The sequence below is a fragment of the Engystomops pustulosus genome, chromosome 5 (genome assembly GCF_040894005.1).
Source record: "Engystomops pustulosus chromosome 5, aEngPut4.maternal, whole genome shotgun sequence".
Lineage (NCBI taxonomy): Eukaryota > Metazoa > Chordata > Amphibia > Anura > Leptodactylidae > Engystomops > Engystomops pustulosus.
Window position 1 is genome coordinate 78,893,671 of NC_092415.1, and position 24,621 is coordinate 78,918,291.

Consider the following 24,621-nt stretch of genomic DNA (forward strand, 5'->3'; position numbering starts at 1 on the left):
GTCGTCTTCTAATTTCTCTCAATTATCAGAAATGAGGGAAGTTCAGAAAATGGAAAATGTGAGAAGGAAATTGAAACCAGATGTATAAATTACAAATTAGGAGAGGAGATGAAGATGAGGACACACAACAGGTGAGGAAAAGATTATGCACAAGGCCGTATCATAGCCCCATTCAACCTTCACATTGTGTTTGAGCCTGAGAATTCATAGGGATGGCTATTCTTGTCTATTGTCCTTTGGATTCAGTACAAATCCAGTAAAAAATGTAGCATAGAAGCATTAGTGTTAAGGCCATCTCCCTACACACACACAACTGACACAATTGATGGAAGCCATATAGAGATTTCAGGGTCCATATGATAACATAACATCCAAATCAGGGTTGGAAAATTGCCACCCATTCCTTACATATACAAATAAAACAAGCTTGAAAAAATAATAAAAATTAAAAACATAAGTACAGAGATCAAGGGCTACACAAAATCCAAAGTGAAAATAAATCTATGTAATTCTTTACAATGTATACCAAATGTTGTAATACAAATGCATGGCTTGCCCTACCCTTGCCCCTCCCTGGTGGTCAAAAGTGAGAATTGGTGTAAGTTAGAAGCAGGATTTAGTAAACCTAGCACATAGCAGTGTCTGTTACACCTATATCTGTAGCAGAATATAGTATGGGAAAGCAGGCACAACTAGAGTATGAATTATGTTAACCACAATTATTAACATAAAAATGATTTGATGTATAACGAGACTAACACTTAATAGAATATGGCTTACTGTAAACCATTGTCTGTTAAGTGTCAGACTTGTTATACATTAAATATACTCGACTAGTGCCTTATTTACCATATTATGTTTTCTTTAGAATCAGATCAAGCAGTAGCGCAGCAGAATGTAGTGAACAATTTCACCTAAGTCATGGCATTTCCATGTCTATACTATACCTGTAGCAGGTTAGGATTAAGACATTAAACAAAATCTACCAGCAGGATGAAGGATTGTAAACCAAGAATACAGATATACTGGTGTGTGCGCCTATGGCAGGATCTGCGCTTCTTTTTGCTTCTTATGCCCTTGTTTTTAAGAAAAAAGGGCTTTAACGATTATGCAAATGAGCCTGCGGGGCTCTAGGCTCCATTAACTCCTATGGAGCCTGGAGTTCCTCAGGTTCATTTGCATAATGTTAAAAGCCTTAAAAAAAAAACAGGGCATAAGAAGTTAAAAGAAAGAAGAGCAGATCTTGCTAGAGGCGGCGCACACCAGTATATCTGTATGCTTGGTTTTCAATCCTTGATCTGATGATAGATGTCCTTTAAGATCGAATTATTTTTAAAAACTTCGGCGTGTATGCAAGGAACGCTCCTGACATACACGCAGCACAATTCCATCAACGGGCAGGTGGATGCATCTTTTTGACCTCTGTCTGCTCAGTATATATTGCCTCCATCAGGTACCATAGGATGAAAAAGAGAATGCACTTTTTTCATCCTGCTTCCTGCAGGACATAACAGTATCTCTTAGGTTTTCCCAGTGATGAAACTGTCCTTATATGAAGACACCATATCCATTGGCTGCAGTACAGTTAGGCTCATACATATCTGATCACCCTATAAGCACATGGTGGATCGCTCTTTATAGGCATACAGGGGAATACACAGCTGCCCTCTGTTGTAAGGATACATTGGGAATGGTGTTGACCAGGCACAAACTTATTTCAGTTTGTGTCCAGGTCCAGCCCAACTCCATTGGCAATAACATCGGCAATCGGTGCTGGCACCGATTCTGGGTGTTATCCATTTAAATGCTGCTGGCAAAGCTGCCATCTGCACTTGAATTGGTGTAGGTTGTGGATACCAGGTCTCACCCCTGCGGCACATGTGCACCACCATATTGGGGAGGATTGAAGCTCCTCTACCAGGTCATGGGGAACGATAATCCTCATTAAAAACGCAACGCGCAAGCGTCGTGGCGGCCAAGTGCCAATGAGCATGCCCCACATTTATTTAAATCGGGTCTAGCCAAACTCTGGTCCACTCATCCCTAATTGGGAATCCTCATGATGTATCGTTACAGTAAAGATAGAAAATAAGACATAAACACAGTCCTATTGGTAAAAAAATATAGGTACCATTAGATAGACAGGTACTCACTATTGCAATAAGGTACAGTCTCACCCTAAAAGCAGAAAGCAGCTTTTTTCTTTTTCTAGATTTTAGCATAAATTCTGATTACATATGAGAAGAACCAAGAATTTTAAAAGACATAAAGTAATAATTCCTAACATAATTGATTCTGACAAACTAATCTATATTCAATAATCTCTGAGCAGCAATGGTGGCCATGAAGAAGTGATGAAGATAGCAAGCGACATAATGATGGTAGCAGATCCCTTGTGTTCTAGACCATCATCTATGATCATGTGTGCATGCTTCTCCAAGAATCTGAAATCCATCACATATGATTGTAAATTAGTAATATGCAGAGGTGATCAGAAAGTATAGTGCATGTTTGAAAGTTTAATTCCATAGAGGCACTTCTCAAAGCAAATGCATCTTCCAGTCTTGAAAGTTTTTACTGAACAAATAGGCTAAAACCCTCCAGTACTGTCTGCTAAAAGGTATTCGAGTGGCAGACAACTAAACAAACAAATAGTATTGTTTTGAAACTAAGTGGGATAACCACATAAATCCATATGAGCAATTTTTAATAAAACTAAAAAAATATGTATTAATGTATAATAATGCATAAAGCTAGATGATTCTGTGCACAAGTAATAAGAAATTTCCACAAAACAAGTTTGAGGATTTTAATTCCTATATGCAACGACACGTCTGTGTTTTTAAGGTTTTCCCTTGACAATATGACTCGCAGAAGGCTCCCCTGGGTCGTGTGCTCGTGCACTGAAGTGAATGTCTATGTGGAATAAACTGAATAAAAGCCATGAAAGCATTTGGTTTTTACTCTCCAGAACAATTGTTGAAGATCATATCTATAAATTGCTTTCTACTAGGCATCGCTCTTCAAAGTAACAGACAAGTATCCAGATTTTAGCAAGTGGTAACCAACATAGAAATTTTTTTCAACAACATAGAAATGGTGGATATCTTAGAAACATGTAGTCCGTGCCAACATATAATCTGTATAATCAGGCAAGTAGGTAAAAATCCGGAACATTACACAGATTATATTACAAACAATTTGTCTTTGGAACATTTAGATTGCACACTCCCTCGAGATTTCCAATGTTTCATTATTAGGAAGATGAAAGCAGGAGAAATCTGGCTTTCAAATGCGTGTACACCCAGGTTAATGCAGCCTCTCACTTCAATAGTTCTGGAAATGAAGTCGCCATGCAAAGGAAAACATCTCTGTGCTGGCTATTTTAAGGGTCAGAGCTTTTGAGATGACTTCATAGAGCACATAAAACAGAATTTTCTGCTGACCTCTTTTGTCTCGTAGAGGGGAGCACTTTACCCCTCTTGAAAAGGTCTCTTATTAAACAAGTGATCAATCTTTTTTTTTTTCAGGTTATACAGTCTATGACAAGCGGTACAGATGGATCAAAGCACTGTGTGAATGAAAACCAAGTGGAAAGATATATAGTATGGTTCACTCATATGCACTAAGGAACAGATAACTAAGAGAGACAGAAAGATACTGGGCATGAAAGAAGCAGACAGAGGCTGATAACACAGTGAAAAGTATTGTAGAGTCCGCCACAATAGCAAGTCAAAGAAGAAAGGGATTCAAACATTGAATTTACCCAGGAAAACGCTACAGTTCACATGGCTGCTGGACTGAAAGAGGGATATGCAACCATCACACTATTATCAGTGACTAGAGCCACCATGGAAAGTGTATGTTTACCGATACACAAAACACAAGGACAATACATCCTCTTACATGACTGAACGGCAGCTATAGCTTGTGGTTAGGAGATAAGGGCTACTCAGGGGAGAATATAGGCTCACACACCAGTCTGACACCCTCCCTATTGCTGCCATGAAATCTAGAGATTTGTATGAGACAAGCTGTCATATCTCACCTTTCTATCTATAATACATAGCTGACAAAAATCAAAATGACATGGGTCAGTGTCTGGCCCCAGCAGATTCAGTCCGACCAAGTTAGTGCTTTGTCAATACGGTACATGCCTTACACCCAACAGTTCTACACTTCTAACACGTCAGGACCCTCTATTTCAGTGATGTATGACATTATGTCTTCCATCTATAACGGGTAATGGGCTACATTCATGGAGAGAGAGATGCAAATAGATAAGGGGAAGCACAAATACAGATAAAGTAAAAGGGCAGAATGACGCAGAGTTGATTAAATGGTATGTTTATTAATGCAAAACAAAGCTGACTGCATAAATCAACAGATGATAATAGAGAAATTTGTAATGTACTTTGTTTAAGAAATAGTTTCTTTGTACTTTTTCTGTTACTTTTACCACTTTCTGTAAATCACTTTCTGGCCTGTACACCATCGACAGTGAAGACTAAAGAACCTGATAATGAGCCTCACGGTCAGTCTCTGGATACAGTATTTATATTATGATATGAAATGCTCTATGTCTGGAAATAGTTCATATTTAGCCTTTCATTATCTCAGTACTGTGCACATGACTATGGATACAGTGCTCTCTACATGAGAAAGAAGGAGCAAAGAAAAGGCACAGAGACGTGGTTTTCCTTTATGAATTTTAGCTACGTTTTTTATTATCCCCTGCACTGTTCATTTCTGGAATAAAAAAATAAATTGTTTCCAAGCTACAAAAGGGAGTGCAATACATACTGTAACACTAGGGGATACTATACTGTGGTTATGGGAAGACCTGACAGCCAATCCTCATTAAGGCAGGAATGTAAAGAGATATTTTATAACTGTGACTTCGATGTCTCTTGGAACAGAAGACATTTACAAGCCACCACTGGTCATATGAATCACGACCTCCTGCTTGTAGATGTTCGCTAACACAGAAGTAAATTAAAAAAAAAGTGTCAACATATTGGGAAGATGAAAAGCAGACTAGATCATTGCCTGAAGACTCTTAGTCATGGAAGCACAAAGCAGCCTTTACTGAGCATCACTTTCCTGGTAATGGCTTTACATGTAGAACGGTGTACCCGTAATCGGCATCAGAGAGCTCAATGTATATAAGCAGTTTACAAGCAAGGACACATCACAAAACTATCCGAAGCAAGGATATATGGGAAATAATAAATACAACAATGTGATCTCAGTTATGATTATACTCTTACTCTTTTATTAGAATCTTTTAAACTCTGCATTTGTAATATAAGTTAGCTTAGATTTAAAACAGAATGTAAAACCTTCATTAAAGTATGTATAAGTCACTTATAAGTTACTGAAGTTATAAGGAAGAAATCTTGATTGAGCCTGCAGCTCCTGGACGGCTGGTGTGCACTTCCAATATGGTGCACAATACAGGAGTGCTCTCACTCTGCATCAATAAGGTTTGGACTTTCATGCAATAAAAGACAGAACAAGAGCTTTCAGGTACAGTTTTACTATTCCTGTATTTAATGGGAAGATGTCCAAAGTGCAGAGGAAGAGGTAAGTGAACCTCTGTTATAGGGGATCTGCCAGCTCTTATATTACCGAACAAGTTAAACCTGAATTATCTAGGACAATTTACAGACATCTCTAGGCCCCTATATAATGACTAACATCTAACATACAAAAAACACATGTGTACAGAGCAGGTGGCCACACACGAATTAAGATATAAATACAATTTAATCTAAAATTACAATAATACCTCCCTGATGCAGGACATACTAGTACTGCATGGTCGGCGGTGACTTACTGCAATACTATTATGCCATGAGTCAGTGCCAGACGCTCCAGGTATCAGCTGTATATTACAGCTAATACCCTCCTGTAACACCAACAATAATAGATAACTCTGATTGTGAGCGTTAAAGTGCAATTGTAAAAAACTAGCTCTGAAAAAAATAAGCAATTCTCTAATTTACACTCATTAGCTACCTGCATCCATTTGTCAGCTGGCAGACTAGCAGTTAGTAGTTACCTCGTCCCTCTGGCTTTCTGGCTTGGTTGTTTGCCATGTGAATCCGTATCTAGATGGAGTAGTGGAGAGGCTGGTGGGTGGATTTTGTTGGGAGGTGTTCCTAGCACATGCACGCTCATGATCAGTAGCAGGAGAATATCAGTTCCGGCAGCATGCAAAAAGCTGAAGGACCTGCAGTGATGTCATAAGCGTGACTAGTCACATGCTTCAGGTTATCCAATTACAATGGTATGTAGCAGAGATGTTTGTGTTTGAAAGTTTGAATATAGTGAAAAAAAGTGTATGTATGACAGTTTGAATGCACAAATTAACACGGAACTCAGACTCCCCATCAGTTCTAATAAGTGGAACAGATCCTATACACACAGCATAGTATATATACAGTGCCAATCTCTTTGAGCAGATCCCTTTGTACAGGAAAGAGATGGTATGCAGACAGGAGGCAGCTTCCATAAAGTATAATGGCAAAACAATTTTAAAAAACCTTATAGGGAGGGGGTCCTCACAGAAAGGTGGTCTTCTGGAGATGTTTTAGGGTGCGTTCACATAAGGCAGTAATTCATGAATTCAAACTTAGTGGGAAAGCTGAGAAGAGGAGATTAGCTTGATTACTTAGCATGCATTAACACATTTGTTAACACTATGTTACCGTATGCGTTTGTTAGTGTTATGTTAACATATGTGTTAACATTGATTGACAAAATGTATGCGTAACATATATATGTATACGTACACATACTGTGATACTGCCATGTGTTCATCTTCTTATTCCCATGTAGGTGTTTTATAGTGTAGTTGAACATGTTTTAACGTATCTTTTTCTTTGTGATGTAGTAGATTTCTGTATGATGCAGAGCGCCAGTGCTCTGTCTCCCCAGCCTTGCTCTGCACTAGATCTCTATACAAGCACTGATTCTGTGTCCTAATTGGCTGAGCAGTGCTATTGGCATTATTGCCCATAACTGATATCCCAACCAGGAATTCCCACCAACTTCAGGAAATGCGGAGAGGGTTTTATAGATAGCCTCATACATTAGTCATGGGAAGTCCTATTCTACCAGGTTAAAGGAGGGGTGGTGAGTAATTTAGAGGCGGGCTTAAGTGAGCTATCGGGTCACTGAAGGGAGCCGTCTCCCGACGTTGATGTAAAAGAGATGGCTTTTTGATATTATCCCTACATCTCAGGATAGGAAGAAGCTGGAAGCATGATACAGGTATTGCTGGGGTTGTTGTCAAAGGCTCCAGCTGTTCTAAAACTAATTTTTGTCAAGTAGCATTACAGTTATGCTTTAATGCAGTGCTTAAGCGAACTGAGTGTACACAGACCAGATATGATGGAAAGACCAGAACTAGCACAGTGCATAGCCCAACCCCCTCACCCTTCTGAGAGCCCTCTGCCTGTACAATGCATCTCTCCTGTTCCCTCCTCTTTCATTCTATGAATCGTTCTTAGCAACCAGAATGCCAGGCTAATGGGAGAGCCAGGATGATGGCAGAGAAACAGTTGCAATAAGGTAATGAAAGTATATTGGAAAAATGTTAGTTTTCAGCTTTTGCAGCTATAGAGAAAAACTGCTTTAAGCTGCTTGTAAGAGCTTGTTGAGTGTTTTATTTCTTCCTCAGTGAAGCACTATAGAAGACTGTGCCAAGACACCTCTGAGTATATGACTCTAGCTTTCCTCTTAACATTTTGTCTCAAAATTACCCAAGCAATTGAAAGAATTTAATGGTGGCCGGGGAATTTCTGGCCTGGCAGTGGAAAACATTGGAAAACCATTAGGCTGACTATCAAACGCTTGAGTACTTTTTGCAAATCTAATTACTGACAACTAAATACTCTGGTCTCCTGTATGAATATGTTCATACAGATTTTTCCTGAAATTTACACTTGTCTGCTAACATGGGTTTCCTGCCTCTTAGGATTTTTTTCTACATGCCATAGGAGTGAGGTCGGGGTTCCACACCTGAGACCTATACCATATGTTTTAATTAGCAAGAGTCTGGCACCAATTTATAGCCAAGCTTTCTGCTGCTTACAATGTTACACTCTGGCACTGGAACAGAGGCACACAAATTCTAAGGAGAGGGTCACCCATGAATATATTAACAGATGATCATCACAGGATTAGAAAAATGGGCTGCATTTTACCATATACCATTCTGGTATTCTATTACCAAAGGTCATTTTTGTAAAAGAGCGATGAGCAGTCGAACGTTGGTAAACTGACTTTTTGGGTATATATTTGTGTGTAAGTCCTTTTATAGTAGTATACTTTATGACATGGTGCCAACCTTCACTGTAGGCAACACTTTGGGATAGTGTCACTCTAAATAAAAGTATTACTTTTACAATGGATGACCTATGTTAGGCCAGTTTTGCACACTGTACAAGGCAGAAACATGACTGGCACTCCTGTTTCCGCTGAGGATATGATGTGGACCCACACCAGGGTTAGCTTCATGCAATGGAGCCAATTGACATTCAGGTCAGTCTTTGATTACAGCAAGTTATCAATTTTTCCAGAGTGACCAAAGTTTCAGAACTTAAAGGGGTTGTGCACTTTCAGAAAATAATTGAAATGATCCAATTTTGCAATATACTTTCTGTACCAATCTATCATGGTTTACTAGATCTCTGCTTGCTGTCAGTCTATGGGAAGCTTCCCAATTTTCTTCCAGTGGATAGGAACGTGAGGTGACACAGGTGGACGGCTTGCACACAGCTCTGAATAGTCTCTGCGATACTAATGGCTCAGCACCTGTGTAACATCACATGACCATGGACAGTTTTCGATCCACTGGAAGTAAACTGTAAAGCTTCCCATAGACTGACAGCAAGCAGAGATCTAGAAAACTGTGAGGAATTGATACAAAAAGTACATTGGAAAATTGTGCAACTCTTCATTAAACAAACATTATCAATTATTTAAGAGTGGACAACCCCTTTAACTCCTATGCACAGGATGCAGAATGCTTGCACATTCTGTGCGATCCCTGAATATGTGAAATGATTTGGAATATCTCCATGCAGAAGAGACAGGGTGTCCCCTGAGTGACCTCCATGTGCAGAATATTCCTCCAGTAAAGATGCACTTTATGTATGTATGCAGCATATTGCTCATTTCATCTGAGGTCTTCCCTTTTACTGTCTGCCAAAGCCTATAAAAGTAGAGCAGCCGTGACATTTACCGCAATAAACGTAATGTTATCTGTAACTTCCCCCGTCATTGTTAACATTTGTTTACCATGTATTGTAAAATAAGGGGGGAAAAAATTCTCCAAAAAACAATCAGGAAATTACATGGCTGAGCAAGCAGTCTTTCTTCCATATGTTAAAACCAGGGCTATATTTTTTGTAGCCCCAAACATTTCAGTTCAGCAAGAGCATAAAATGATGCTTAGAAATGTGATACACATTTTCATTTCACACTTCATCAGTTTTTACAACCGGGCCTCAGTGAAATGTAAGACATGGCCTGGAAGCTCGCCACATCTACCAAGGTAAAAGCTGACAATCACATCTTTACTACGGATTTTAATTACTGGATTAAGGACATTACTGACGGCAGATAAAAGGGGTGTGCGGGGCACAATTTGCTAAACTTCCCGTATGAGATAATTCCTCCACCAGGCATACTGTGGAGTCAGCCATTTTGCAAGCCAATGCAATATTTCCTGAAACATGATTTTCAAAAGTATTATTGAATGGAATTATTGATTCACTAAAATACAATAATAAATCACCTTCTCTAATTTAAGTGTTATTTCCAGGTCATTCCCTGTGTCCTGGTTTTGTCACCTTACGCAAAGCTATGCAATGTACACCATCACAGCTTAATTCATTTATTGCTACAGAGGGTCAAAAATTACAAATGAATGCTCTTATGGTCAATCCTGTTTGCTTGGTTCTAAATGTTCACTTTTGCTTTAAAGAATGTTAAAGTATAACTAAAACATTGAAGCAATTTTTTTTTTATTTCAGATGTTATTAGTGCAGTGGATAATTGTAAACTTTATATTATACTTCATTAAGTATACCATCACTACCATCAAAATTAAGCATGAACAAGGGGCACCTGCTGATGCAGGCACTACTGACACTATGGCAATCTTTTTACATTTGTTGTTACTTATGGCCTCCTTCCTTCTAAAATAAACTTTGAAAATGATACTTATGAGTCAGAAGGGCTCTGGGGCATGTTACCATATGCCCTCTCTGTTGTAGCTATACAGGCTATTACACTCTGCTTTTGAGATTGCAGCAAGAGGGAAGGTGTGAGCAACAGCTACAGAACAGGGGCTTCTGGTAACACACAGAGTTCACGCCCCGGTGCCCTCCATATAATCCGGCCCTGTGTAGCATTAGCTTTTTGCTAAGGTATTGAGTATTTGTTGGTAAAACAAAGGGTCGGTGATCAAGTTTTTCTGGTATTGAGTTCCCATTTGTATACTGACACAACCAGGTAGAAATGTTACATCATTTGTTTTTATTAATTTTAATTATTATCTTGTTGCTTAAAGTGCAGTAAAATAATAAAGAAGTAATACCTAATTTTATGCCTATTTACTCTTCGCTTTCCAAATGGTTTAATCAAGTGTCATGGGAAACGTTTTCCCAAAATGCTTTGCATCTTTCTCCATGAATTATAAATTGCTCTTTTCCCTGTGCATTCCCTGGTTTCATGTATCCAGAAGGTACCAAAAAGTAAATATTGAAGCGCTTACAGCTAGGCTTGAGACAGCAGTACTGAGTAGAGCAGATTCAGGATGGGCACAAACTCATTTACACATTTATAGACATGGCAGTACACATCTGACGCACAGCCATTTCTGCTCACCTTTAGAGGTTTTAAATAAAAGGGAAATCTCAATGCTATTCACACTCTTGCCGTGAAAAGTAAACTAGTATTCATATTGTTTGCTCCGGGGAAAACATCAGCATTGTTAAAAGAAGAAAAAGGGTTTGCAGCATATGTATATGTCACTACAAAGAAGTTGCCGTCCACAGTGTATATAGCCAAGAGTTTCTAACAAGGGCTGAACATTTAGGAGGACACTGAGTATACTGGGAAGCAGCCAGACATTCCTCCTATTACAGAACGCTTTTCCAAGAGAACAGAAAGAGTGTAACTTTTAATATGCATTTGGACCCTGAAGCTACAGTGTTAAAATTGCAAGTGAACAGAAAGGTTTCAGGAAGTTTTTATGTTTAACCCCTTAACGCTTATGTCACTATAACTCCTTATGTCACTATAAATGGTTATAACTTCGGAACGCCTTAACATAAGTGATTTTGAAATTGTTTTCTTGTGACACTTAGTACTGCAAGTTAGTTGAAAAATTTTGTTGGCCTGTGTTGAGTTTATTTATGAAAAAAACAGATATTTGGTGAAAATTTGGAAAAAGTCTAAATTTTTGAAATTGAAAAGGTTCTACTTTTTCCCACACAGTCATAACTGCAAAAAAACTTGATAACTAACATTAACCGTATGCCTCCATGGTTTTTTATGCATTCTCTCATTTTTGTAGGATGTTATGGGGCTTTGAACTTTAGGTGCGAGTTGAGAAAGACACGGTGTGCAACTTGCTGAAGAGAATTTCTAAGGGAGTGGAGAGAGAGACACACTGGCTGTGTATGACTCACTGAAAAGAATTCCCGAGGGAGGAGAAAATGAGGGATTTGATTTCTATTCAATAAGTCCCACACACCCAGCATCTCTCTCAACTATCTCATTCTCCATAAAGAATTCTCTTCTCTTTAACATCAATAACAGTTTTATTGATAGGCTAGGTGCAAACAGGGCAACACAAGCCCGCGATATGTCAAATTTCAGACATCAGCTGTGCCCTTAAGACTCCATATTCAGGAAAACTGCAATTCGAGCTCAGTTTGGATGAAGACATGAACATAATCTTAATTTAGTGATCCGTGTATTAATTTGCTTGTGAATAATGCAGATAAAGCATGCATAAATGAGTAATAATAATGAGTAAGCACACTTACCTCAGACAAACCAGAAACCTTTCCTTTCTGTAACGGCTTTGTGATGGATGGAGTATACACTTTGCAATCTGACAATGGATTTCCCTTCATGTAATGCTTCCCCGCTTCAAAAATTTCAACTTCAACCATTTTGCCCATGAATGCTTGGTCCTTCGGTACAAGGACCTTGAAGAAACAAATATTGCATATTAAAAAAATCTTAGAAAACTGAACCACATTAATTATATATACCATATATACTTGAGTATAAGCCGACCCAAGTATAAGCCGAGCCCCCTAATTTTACCACAAAAACCTGGTAAAACCAATATTTTGTTTTACTCAAGTATAAGCCGAGTTTGGGGTTTCAGCACATTTTTTTGTTCTGAAAACTAGGCTTATACTTGAGTATATATGGTATATTGTGAGATTTATTTCCAAAACACTGTAACACATATACATATTAGAAACAAAAATTAAAAGGGGTTATGGTTCCTATACAATGGCTATAAGAGGGCCCCTACCAAGAATGACTCATCAATGGTCCAGATGTGACTGCTGCCTCTGAACCCCCTTCCTATGTCCATTTAGTTGACGTATAACAACCCATTTATATAAATGAGGCTATAGTCACATAAAACAATTCCATAAAGTAGCTTAAAGAGGTAATTTTGTCTGTCTTAAATACATAGTGTTATCAGAAAAAGCTGGTAAGGTTTCCAGGAGTGCAATGTAACATTTAATAAATGTAATTAAAACTGCATTTCAAATTACTATTGTCTTATGAAAATCAGACTGCACAAATTAAAGTAATTAGGGTTTACATTAATACTCCTCCTGAGTACACACAGCACAAAAAAGCAGAAGTGCTGTGAAGAATAAATGAAGCAAAATGTGTAAAACTAAATAAAGGAAATGTAAAAAATAAGGCTACTGATGCACTTATTTTCCTCATATGTATTTCCCCGTACGTGAGACGTTTTGCTGACACGTAAATTTAGAAACAGGTCCTATTCTTGCCCATATTTACAGCCTGTTTCTAGGTTACACAATTTCTAGGTAACACAAGAGGTTGGGACAAGCCAGTTACATCATTACCCATCATTCAGCATTTATTGCAGTCCACAAATAAGGATGACACATAGGTGAAAAATGGAACATAATTTCCTCCATACATCTCCTCCATACTCTGCTGCCAACAATGACCTTCTGCTTTGCTTCTGACATTGATCCTGGGCTGCCTGTCCTGACCTCCTGCCTGTCCCCAACCACAAACTTGCCTTCTGTTACTATACCTCGCCTTGGCTGCCACCGCGGACAACGTCACACCTGTGGAACGACCTGGTGGTACCACGCCGCACCAAGTCCAACCCTCTTTTTATGGCGGGCTCTGGTGAAAACCAAGTTCCACTACCCCTGGAGCTTGACAGTATGTGAGTCGGAACTGTATAGTTTATCATTGTAACCCCAGACAAATTTTTTTTTGTCTCTTTGACAATTGGATTTTAACAATGTTGGGTTGTCATATGAACCAGAATTAACAATAAAGCTTAATTGCTGACACCTTTTATAACTCCTACAGCTCATTATTATATCCTAGGGCTAAAGTACATTGAATTACCAACATCCAGAGGTCCGGGTAGTAGTCTGAACGCTGCTTTATACTTTTTGCATCATTGATGGGGTCTGGATAGGATAGGGATATGTTGAGCTTGGGTGTCAAACTTTTATTCACAAAGGGGACACATCAGCTATATAGATGCCTTCAAAGGCATGTTTGTAAAGGCAACACTGAATACAGTATAACTATACCCAGAGGTGGTGGCCAGATTCGCCCTATGGGCATTTTGTTCCCCACATGTGATCTAATATGTATGGATATGCTCCCAAATGTATAATTCTACAAGCCCCAATCTTTTGTTATCAGAGTGGGATATGCCGTCACCAAAGGTCTTTGGAACATGGAGAAAACATATCAGATAAGTCATTAAAACGCAAGTTGGGATTTTCAGGTGGAAACATTTGGCTGAGGCTACCTGCACACAATGAGTAAATGAGAACGTGTGCTAGCAATTGGGGAAGTGCCGGGGGCCATAGATGCTGGGGAGGCCCACATAAGGAATCCATGGGGTGAGGGGTCTGTATCTAATGAATCCAGGGAGGTGAGGAGGTTGCATCTAATGAATCCATAAGGTGCGAGTGGGGAATATTTAAAATAACCATGAGGGGGCTGATAAACTAGGGAATATTTTAGGGAACAGGAGACTGTTAGTTTCTGAATTTTGAATGCTGCCACATGAGATCATTGCAAAGGGCCTACTGAGTCTCTGTCGCCCAAGGACCTACTGAAACCTGGAGCCGACCCGGTCATGGGCACATGACACACAGCATCAGCAGACGACACACAGGGTGTAAACAAAGTTCCACAGGTCCGTTGTTTGCATCCCATAAATCTGCACACGTCGTTTGCAGATAATTCTATCCACTGATTAGTTAGCGAAAAGACTATCTCCATCTAATGCTCTGATGGTTGTTTTGGTTTTTTTTATGTGAAAAATTATGGTTTGGATTGTGGTGACAATACAAAGTCATAGTTTGCAAAATCACAACTATTGCACTATCCATGTTGTGTTGTATATAATTATATGATAACGTACCTGTTCATAATAGCGATTGTGGGCTACATAGTATTGTAGGTCAAAGGATTCCTCTGTTACTAAAACTTGTTGCCTTTGTCCAATCTGTAAAAAAAAAGAACTAATTGAGTACATTATGTTAAATACTATTGTCAAGTTAGAAATCAAGATGCAAAAGTTCTGGGAACATATACCAGATATTACATTATTTCTCAATTATATGTACAAAGTGACACAATGGGGAAGATTAACAAAAATGGTCACCAATCTTGGCATAACCTATTGCCTGGCTTCATGTGCAAAGTTGTCACCATCTCCAAAGCTTTTATCTAGGTTTTCCTTTTTAACATACAGGACCACAAGCATACCTTGCAAAGCAACTTACAGGCTATAGAACAGTGATGGCGAACCTTTTGGAGACAGAGTGCCGAAGCTACAACCAAAACCCACTTATATGTCGCAAAGTGCCAACGTGACAATTTAAGCAGTAACTTATTGATTCCTGCTGTATCACAGGTTTTAAACGTATTGGCGTCCTGAGTTCACCAATACAATAGAAAGATGATGGAGACATTTGGATTGTAGCTTCCCTCCAGGGTCCCCTAAAGAGGAAGAATCAGGGGACACAGAGCAGGAGCTCCAACATTAATCCATCTCTATTCGCAACTTCCCGCTTCTCCTGTAGTCCTGGCAGTCAAGGATGTTGCTTGAAAATAGCGCTGAGCATGGAACGTCCTGGGCTGTACTGGACCACAGGAGAAAGCTTGGAGTCCTATCTGGCAAACTCTATGTTGGGGTGAAGGCCTGGGTGCCCACAAAAAGGGCTCTGAGTGCCACCTCTGGCACCAGTGCCATAGGTTCGCCACCACTGCTATAGAACAATACAACATTGCGGTATACTGCACCATTCTTCACCAATGTCAGTGTAACGCCATCAAGTAGTGATGATTTGAGTAGCAGAAAGCAATGATTTGAGTAGCAGAAATTAACTAGTTCAGCTGTTATGGGCATTATACTTTAACAAGATAAACATAGGCAGATAGAAAGTTATGGATTCCTACTTATTTATATATATGTAGTCATAAAAAGTGTACTTATGACCCAGCAAATGTTTGTACATCCTTGAATCCTCCATTGTATTGAGGCTTCCTTACACAGAAGGACTTTACAATACACACCAATGCCAGGAATGACACCGATATTAACATGTTTGGAAATAGCCTGACAAAATGTATTTACTCTAGTGAAATGTATACCAACTACTGCAGTTCAAACAATATGGGATTACCGGCAGCGAGTCATATCCTAGATCACACTATCCGGGATTAATTTGCTAGTTTTGTCCTCTGCCCGAGATCAAAAGCATTACAAATTGCATATATTATCTGAGCACGGCCAAATGTATTCAATTAACGCATGCAATACCTTTTACAACGGTTGGAGGCTATAAAGTTTCATATGTGGGATTATCACACCATGCACAGGCCTTGACCCCAGAATTCATGGCTAAGGAAAGATTTTTACATACTGCAGGAGCTCTATACATTACTGCCATCTATGGTTTTTATATGGCTGGCTGCAAATCACATGCATCCAAAAATAAGCAGACATATGTTTTCTAGGATACTGAAATTCTCTATGAATCAGAAACTGTCTTGTGCCTTACAAGCAATGTTACAGAAATTTCTAAACCAAGGCTCAAATAACCACAGCAGAGGTGCTATATCTAGCAGGATGTTACATAAGGACAAATACTGATAAAACACTGTATCCAAGTCACCTTTAGAATGGTTAGTTTACAGAGGCATCAATGAATTCTAGACACAATTCTAGCACAACATCCCAAGAAAGAGAGTTCCCCATTAGTTGTGTTTCCCAGCAGTATCAGAGCAGAAGACGCAGTTGGTTTGGTATTGGAAATGCTTTAGCAGGTTCATGTTAAGGGGTTTCCAAGCTAAGAATAAATTAAACTATCAGATTGGTGGGGTCTAACAACCAGAATCCCTCAGATCAACTATTCTTATCAACCGATAAGCAAAGCTTTTTTTCTCTGTTTAGTGGCTGAATCGGGAGCTAATCTGGTCTGCAGATGTGCATGCTTAGTTCTTATCCTGGAAATCCCTTAAAGAGAACTTACTACCTTGTAACAGCTAGAACCTTGCTTATGGTGCCATTGTAAAGATCTGAGTGTTGGTGAGGTTTCTTTGCGATGGACAAAGTGGGGAATTGAATCTTTATCTGCAGCTTGTATTCCCAACTATGTCAAACTGCCCATCTCCCCTCAAAGGTGTGTTTAACCCTACAGCGCATTAGGACTTACATGTAAGTCTGGAAATAAGGGCCGGTTGTCCTGACGTACATGTCTCGTCGATCGCCCAGGCGCAGTAGCAGAGCCTGTGTGATCGCTGTGGGAGCTCGGCTGTATGTGAAACTTGCAATCCCAGCTGTTTAACCCCTAGGCGCACAAGGACGTTATAGTACGTCCCCGGGGCTAGATGCTTAGCGCACGGGGACGTTCTATAACGTCCTGCTTCTGGCACCGGCTCACGAACGGAGCCGGTACCAGAAGCAGCGGCTGTCAGCTGTCTAGTACAGCTGACAGCCTGCGCTAACACCCGCAATCGGAGCCGGCTCCGATCGCGGGTGTTAACCCCTTACACGCCGCGGTCAAACATGACCGCGGCGTGTAAGGGTGTTTGCGCTGTGGATCGGATCCCCCGTGCCGCTAACCGGGGGATCCGATCCACTTCTGGGCAGCTCCGAGGACTGGCATGTGCCCCGGAGCTGCCCGGTCTCCATGGCAGCCAGACCCCTTCCGGGTCTGGCTGTAAACTGTCTGAGCATGCGCAAGCTTGCTCAGACAGTTTACACTGCTCTACAATAAAATAGTATTGTAGAGCAGTGTATTGAACTTAAACCAGTGATCAGAGCATCACTGGTTTAAGTTCAAGTATGTATAAGTAAAAATATGCAAAAACACTTAACACTACACATTATAATAAATAAAAAATAAATACATAAAAATATAAGCCCCTAAAATGTCACTTTCCCATAAAAACACTTAATAAAGTATAAAAAACACAAAAACACAAAAAACCCCGCATATTTGGTATTGCCGCGTCCGTAACAATCTGTATAATAAAACAGAATCGTTACTGGACCTGCACGGTACACGCCGTAGAAAAAAAACCGCAAAAACGTTCCGAAAAAAGATAATTTTTAATTATACCCTATCAAAAAATGCTCTAAAAAGTAATTTAAAAAATGTTATGCACTCCAAAATAAGCCCACTAAAAAGAACAACTCTTCTCGCAAAAAATAAGCCCCTAACCAGATTTGTCAGCCTAAAAATAAAAAAGTTATGCATATGAAAAGATGGTGATGCTAAAAGGAACAAGATTTTCTCCAAATTGGTTTTTATTCAGTACAATTGAATAAAATACACAAAACCCCACATATTTGGTATCCCTGCGTCCGTAACAATCTGCATAATAAAACAGAATCGTTATTAGATCCGCAAAGTGAACCCCGTAAAAAACAAAACAAAAAAAAGCTCCAGAAAAATGATCATTTTCAATTAATACCCTATAAAAATGCTCTAAAAAGGGATTTAAAAAATGTTATGCACTCTAAAATAAGACCACTAAAAAGAACAATCCTTCTCGCAAAAAATAAGCCCTTAAACAGATTTGTGAGGCAAAAAATAAAAAAGTTATGCATATGAAAGACGGTGATGCTAAAATTAACAACATTTTTGCCAAATTACTTTTTATGCAGTAAAAATGGGAAAAAAATAAAAAATCTATATAAATGAGGTCTTTTTGTAATCGTGGCGACCCATAGAATAAAAATAATATACTATTTTTATGGTATGGTAAACGGGCAAAAAAAACCCCCATAAAAATCTTCCTGAAAAGTGATGATTTTCATTTCCTCCACCAACAAAGAGTTAATAAAATCTCACCAATTAGCCTATAGATTCCCCCAAATTACGTACCAGAAAAGTGCATCTCATGTGGCAAAAGAAATAAGCCCCTATAGGTCCACATTAAAAAAAAGAAAAAAATTATAGCCTGTACAATGTGACATAGAAAATCTGCTCTGGATGGCGCCTCCTTCCCTTCTATGCCCGGCCGTGCGCCCATACAGCAGGTTACCACCACATATAGAGTATCCGTGTACTCGGGAGAAATTGGGTAACAAACTTTGTGGAGCCTTTATTCATTTAATCTATTGTAAATGTTTAATTTTCCACCCAAAATGAGTGTATTGTGAAAAAATATTACAATTTGCAGACTGCACCTCCATTTTGTTTTAACCCCTATAAAACACGTAAAGCGTTAACAAACTTCTTAAAAGTGGTTTTTCATACGTTGAGGTGTGTAGTTTCCACAATGGGGTATTTTACGAGTCCCACTATTATTTAGGCCTCTCAGTGTCAATTAGAAGTTGAGCAGGTACATCTAAATGCGGGTTTTGGTGATTTTACAAAAAATGTGAAAAATGATACCTAAATTCTGAGCCTCATAACATTCTAGTAAAATATGTGGAATCTTAAAAAACCATGCCAACATAAAGCAGACATTTGGGAAATGTAAGTTATGAATTTATTTGGGAGCTATGACTATCTGCATCAAAAGTAGAGAATTTAGAACGTTGAAAATAAAGAATTTTTCCAATTTTTTTCCAAATTTTGTTTTTTTTTATAACTAAACACAAAAGATATCATCCAAATTTTTAAACTAATTTGAAGTACAATGTGTCACGAGAAAACAATCTAAAAATCCCCTGGATATCTCATAGCGTTCCAAAGCTATAACCACTTATAGTGACACAGGTCAGATTTGAAGAATGGGGCCGCGTCCTTAAGGCCAAAATAGGCTGTGTCCCCTAGGGGTTAATAGTTGTTCCAGCTGTTCATAGTGACCGCGGCGTCTATGGAGCAGAGCCAGTTACTCAACCGGCAGTTCGGCATCCTCTGTGCAAGACATCACACATGCTAAAGCACTGCGTCCACAGCGAGGGCTACAGATCTTTGCCTACGCATTTCGAGTGCGTTATACGCTCTTACTCATGGCACGAGCCCCATTGACAGATAGATTCTTACTTTAGATGAGCTGTGCTAGAAATACATTAACGACAAGTCCCACATTACTTCCACATACAACATGTAAAAGGAATAGAGTTATTTGTATTATGATCACTATTTCTAGCTGACATAATAAAACATATTTCAACTGTATGTCATATAGGGCAGCAATATCTAGCCAAGGTTCATTCAGCTCTTTATGTTTGGCCATGTGCCCAGAATTCAGACACCAAAAATACATTAGCAGAGTATCTCAGATGTGACAATGTCAAGATGATAGAGAAATTGGTGAGATAAGACACTTTATCATATGTTAAATTGTTATTCTACATCATACAGAGCAATGATATTGAATGATAAAGATGTATTAAGGTATCACTAGAGGCAGCTCTTTTTTACCCAGCCCTCTCTCTGCCTTCATGTTAAATGACACCTAGGCAATGAAGGACATTACTTCGAGGAGTCATTATCTGACAGGAGCTGTTACAAAGTAACACATACATGTGCAGAATACATGATACAATAATAGGTGTTAAATACATCATAAAGCCACTGTCTGATAAACTTTACTCATGGGAGACATTTATTCCCTATAGTAGTTCACTACAAAACACAACAGGAACAAGAAATTAACCTGCAAATACTCAATGGTTATTTATTTACCAACCCAAATGTTAAACCAATTTTACTTATGTAGCTAAATAGAAATATGTATAGTACAATACATTTCTAAACTGAATGTAAATGTAGCACAGGCTGATGAAAAAATTCTGCTTTCAGAAACTGTTGTCCAAGGTCTTCAGGGCCTGTGTTTGCAGTGAGTGGGGAGTACACCCAGCGAACACAAACCTCTTCGCCTAAGGTCTGTCTATACTACTATTATGGATGTGTGACAGATGTGTCACTTATGAGGTGCAGCCACATAAAACTTACAGTAAAATAATATATACTCACTTGGGGAAGATTTATCATTATGCTTCTGAGGTAAAACTGTTCTAGTTGCCCATGGAAACCAATCAGAGCTCAGTTTTAATTTTATAAACAGTTGTGGGAAAATGAAAGCCGAGCTCCGATTGGTTGCCATGGGCAACTAGAACAGTTCTTCTCTAAGAGACTTATGATACATCTCCCCCAATATGCTTATGACTTAATTTAAATTCTGAAACACAAAGTGCAGCAGGTCCTTAGTCCATAAAAAAATAGATAAAGAAAGAACATTGGGAAACTGTAATATAAACCGTTATTTATAAACCGCCAAAATCAGAACACTTCATCATTATTGGAGAGCCAGAAATCAAGGAAAAAGGATGACACAGACACTAGGGGTTAAACATTCTTTATTCATATACTGGAAGATATGACAGATAAACATAGGACATACTCTCTTCTCTACACTCACATGCCCCTACAATGAGCAGACAAACAGAAAACTATTTAGATTGGGGGCACAAGCTGTTACAGAGAGGTTGGCTAGCTGTAAATAATAGATTCAGTATGGGAAAAATAAATTCTATTTTAGAGCTTAATAAATAACCCGCTTAAGACAAGTTTTGCCTCCATCAGCGGAATAGTCGAAAATGAATTGCTTTCCACGATTCACTTTACACATAAATAAGACATTCGCAGGCTGTTTAGGGGAAATGAAGAAAGACACTAAGCAACAGCCTCATATCTCTGCCGCAAGATGGTCTTTCCAAACTCATTGAAATGAAATCTCCATCCTCCCCAGCCTCAGTACACATGCATGATGCAGGAATTAATGTTAGCGCCACGCAACAGATGTATCACATGCAGGCAGTCGCCCTTTTGCCATTTGCTGCTCTGGTTTTTGGGCTGAGTGAGCAGGATGGATTAAGTACAGGACTATAAAAGTTACAGACGGGCAGGCCCTAATGGTGCCAAATTAGCATAAGAAAAGAAAGCGCCTCAGTCTTTGAGCAGTGGGCAATGCATCTCATTAAAGGCAACTGAATAACCATTATTTGGTCCCCTTCTGAATACTTCTGGCAGAAATACAAGAGTGTGTGTGTGTGTGTGTGCGCTCGCTTGCTTGCTTGCTTTCTTGGCCCAGGCTTTCCAGCTTCAGAGTAAATAGCTCCTTTCTATGGCTGTGCACCTGCAACCGACTGCTTCATTTTCATTAGGTCTCCTGCTGTGAAAATGTAGCTTCTTCAGGCATACACAAGCCTTGCCATGCAGTCACTTTATAAGTAAATTATATTCAAGGATGTCAGTTGTGACCTGAAAACGACAAGTGCTTCTCAAACTATGTGGTCGCTGTTGACTTAGAGTACCACTCATTGGTAAAGCCAAAGTTTGGATGTACGGTCACATATTAATTAGTCATCCCTTATTCCATATTAAAGTGAGACGTTTTGGTTACAAAACCAAAGCTTTTAAAATTATAGAAAAGGAGTATGCTTAACTTCCATCTGAGCTGGTGGAAAGGGCTTTGTAACCGAAACATTGCACTGTAATATGGAATAAAGGATCACAGATTTTCACTTTTTGAACTTTGGACTGCTGCCATTTCTTTGGATTATACTGAGGACTTCAGACCAAGGACCCTAAGGCATAGCACCCACCATTATATGCAACACTGTGCTGCCAGCCAAATATTAAGATACTAAGCTTTAAAGGGCTATTCTCAAGAAGACAAGGCTCTTAAATATACTTAGGATAACAAAATGAGGCATCCTCTATGTGTGGAGAGGACACAGCAGCATCTGCTCTATAAACAAGATAAGCTCTAGATCCGAGGGGAGGGGGTGATGTAGCAGTGCTGACTGTGTTTTATTGATTAGGTGATGCAGCAGAGTTGAGTGTGTTTTTATATCTTATATCCATCTCATGACACTGATCTGTCTCATCTCTTTTTCTATGTGTCAGATACTGGTAGACTGTTCTGATGCTAAATGATAGGGTATATAAACCTTGTACCCTGATAATCTAAGCACATTGTCATTACAAAACATCTCATAGCACAGAGGAATCATGAAGTGTCTGCTTAGATAGTCCCCACCCACACTTTGGAATTTTACACTGACCATCAGTGTAGGAGCTAAAACAGCAATAAAACTTGCAAAGTAAGGGGTAAAAATATCTTTATTGTGTAAACAAGACTAGGAGATTACCATCAAAGTGCTTGTGGGGTGGGGGATTTTTTATGTACCTTATTTTAAAGTCTGTTATTAATATTTCAATTATGATAAATTATCAATGATGATAAATTTAACTATCGCTGGCCAAGAAACATATTGCACTATTTACACTACAACCACCAAGAGTTTTGCATAGCACAAATCCCTCTAATTTATGCCACAAATGGTTAATATATATGTACCAGTAAAAAAGCACAATTGTGACAACAAATTTTGAGAAAAAAACCCCAAATACGTGTTGGCCAAAGTGAAGAGGCGCTGTGGTGCACTAAAAGCACCTTGGGTGAAGGGGTTTACTAATATAGGTAGGTGCGCAGATAGACCTGGCTTCATGGACGTATGTTCAGTTATTCTAGTGTCAGAGGTTTCAGGCATTTGATGAGACTCCCCATCTATTGATGACCTATCCTATATCGCAGTGGTGGCGAACCTATGGCACAGGTGCCAGAGGTGGCACTCAGAGCCCTTTCTGTGGGCACTTTGACCCCAAGACAGAGTTCACCAAACAGGACCAAATTCACCAAATCTTCCTGCAGACCCAGGCAATTTAAGAGATGCTGCAATCAGCGCCATTTTAAAACGACACTTCATTGGCTGTTTGGAACTGCGGTAAAAAGTGATAAAGTGTTGATAGAACTGCATTATCTTTGTAGGTCATCCTACTGGACCCTACATTTTTACTGTACAGAGACACCCTGGTGTGAAGCTACAATGATAGTCTGAATGTGCCCTCATTCTTTCAACTCAAGGGGCCGATACGATTGATAGATGTTGAAAAGCAGGTAGCAATAAGTTACGGCTTAAAATGCAATGTTGGCACTTAAATAAGTGGATTTTGGTTACAGTTTGGGCACTTGGTCTCTAAAAGGTTTGCCATCACTGCTATATCGTATTAATAGCTATAAAGCCTGGACTTCGCCTTTAAAACTGTAAAAATACCTATTTAACAACTGCAACATTTTAATAAAAATAATAAAGCATTATTTATATAGCTCCATCATAGCACCACAGCTCTGTACAATATGAATATCTATTGCCCTGTTATGTAAAAAAATTATGTAGACCTAAAATAACTGTTTGCAACATAAAATACAATATTTATTTATAAATATTGTATTTTGTGCATTGTGGTCATACTCACTTAAATTAAATATTATATTTATATGTATTAAAAATACTGGTGGTAGAGAAGTCTGGGTGACAGCGACCAAGCAGTGCAACCCCACTCCCACGCTTTATAATCTTTCTATGGAAAATTACCATTTTAATATGATAAATACCCCAAAAATAATCATAAAAGGTTTCAACCTCATTTTCATGTTGAAAAATCAAAGGTAGCACATTTGGTACTACTAAGTGTGTGCTATGTAATCACGTGTGAGTGATTTGGTCCTTAACCTAGCGCCAAGTGCCAGGTTGATGGTTCTTACTATGGTGCCAAGTTTTGTTATGACATCCATGCTGTCATTGGTGCAGAGCCGTTTATGAAGCTGCCAACAGCTGGGCAGCCACATGCCAAGGGCTAGAGCGCAACTGGTTGGGGAATAAGACATTATTGTTAGATGTAGAGATGTCTGTAGGACGGATAAAACCTATCACTATGTGCAGTTTTTGCAGAGAATCACAGGATATTATAGATTTACATGTAGTGGCTGGTGAACATATGTTTTCATTACTGTTCTAGGGTT

General features: G+C 39.0%; 1 protein-coding gene across 2 annotated transcripts in view; it reads right to left on the reverse strand.

Annotated features, from left to right (window-relative positions):
* CDKAL1 (CDKAL1 threonylcarbamoyladenosine tRNA methylthiotransferase) overlaps positions 1–24,621 on the reverse strand; it is a 528,219-nt gene that overhangs the window by 18,634 nt on the left and 484,964 nt on the right. For both annotated transcript variants that reach the window (XM_072152454.1, XM_072152456.1), the window contains exons 14-15: positions 14,705–14,788; positions 12,069–12,233 (exon numbers count right to left, since the gene is read on the reverse strand). In XM_072152454.1, the coding sequence (XP_072008555.1) occupies positions 12,069–12,233; positions 14,705–14,788 (249 nt within the window). The remainder of the gene's footprint in view (positions 1–12,068; positions 12,234–14,704; positions 14,789–24,621) is intronic.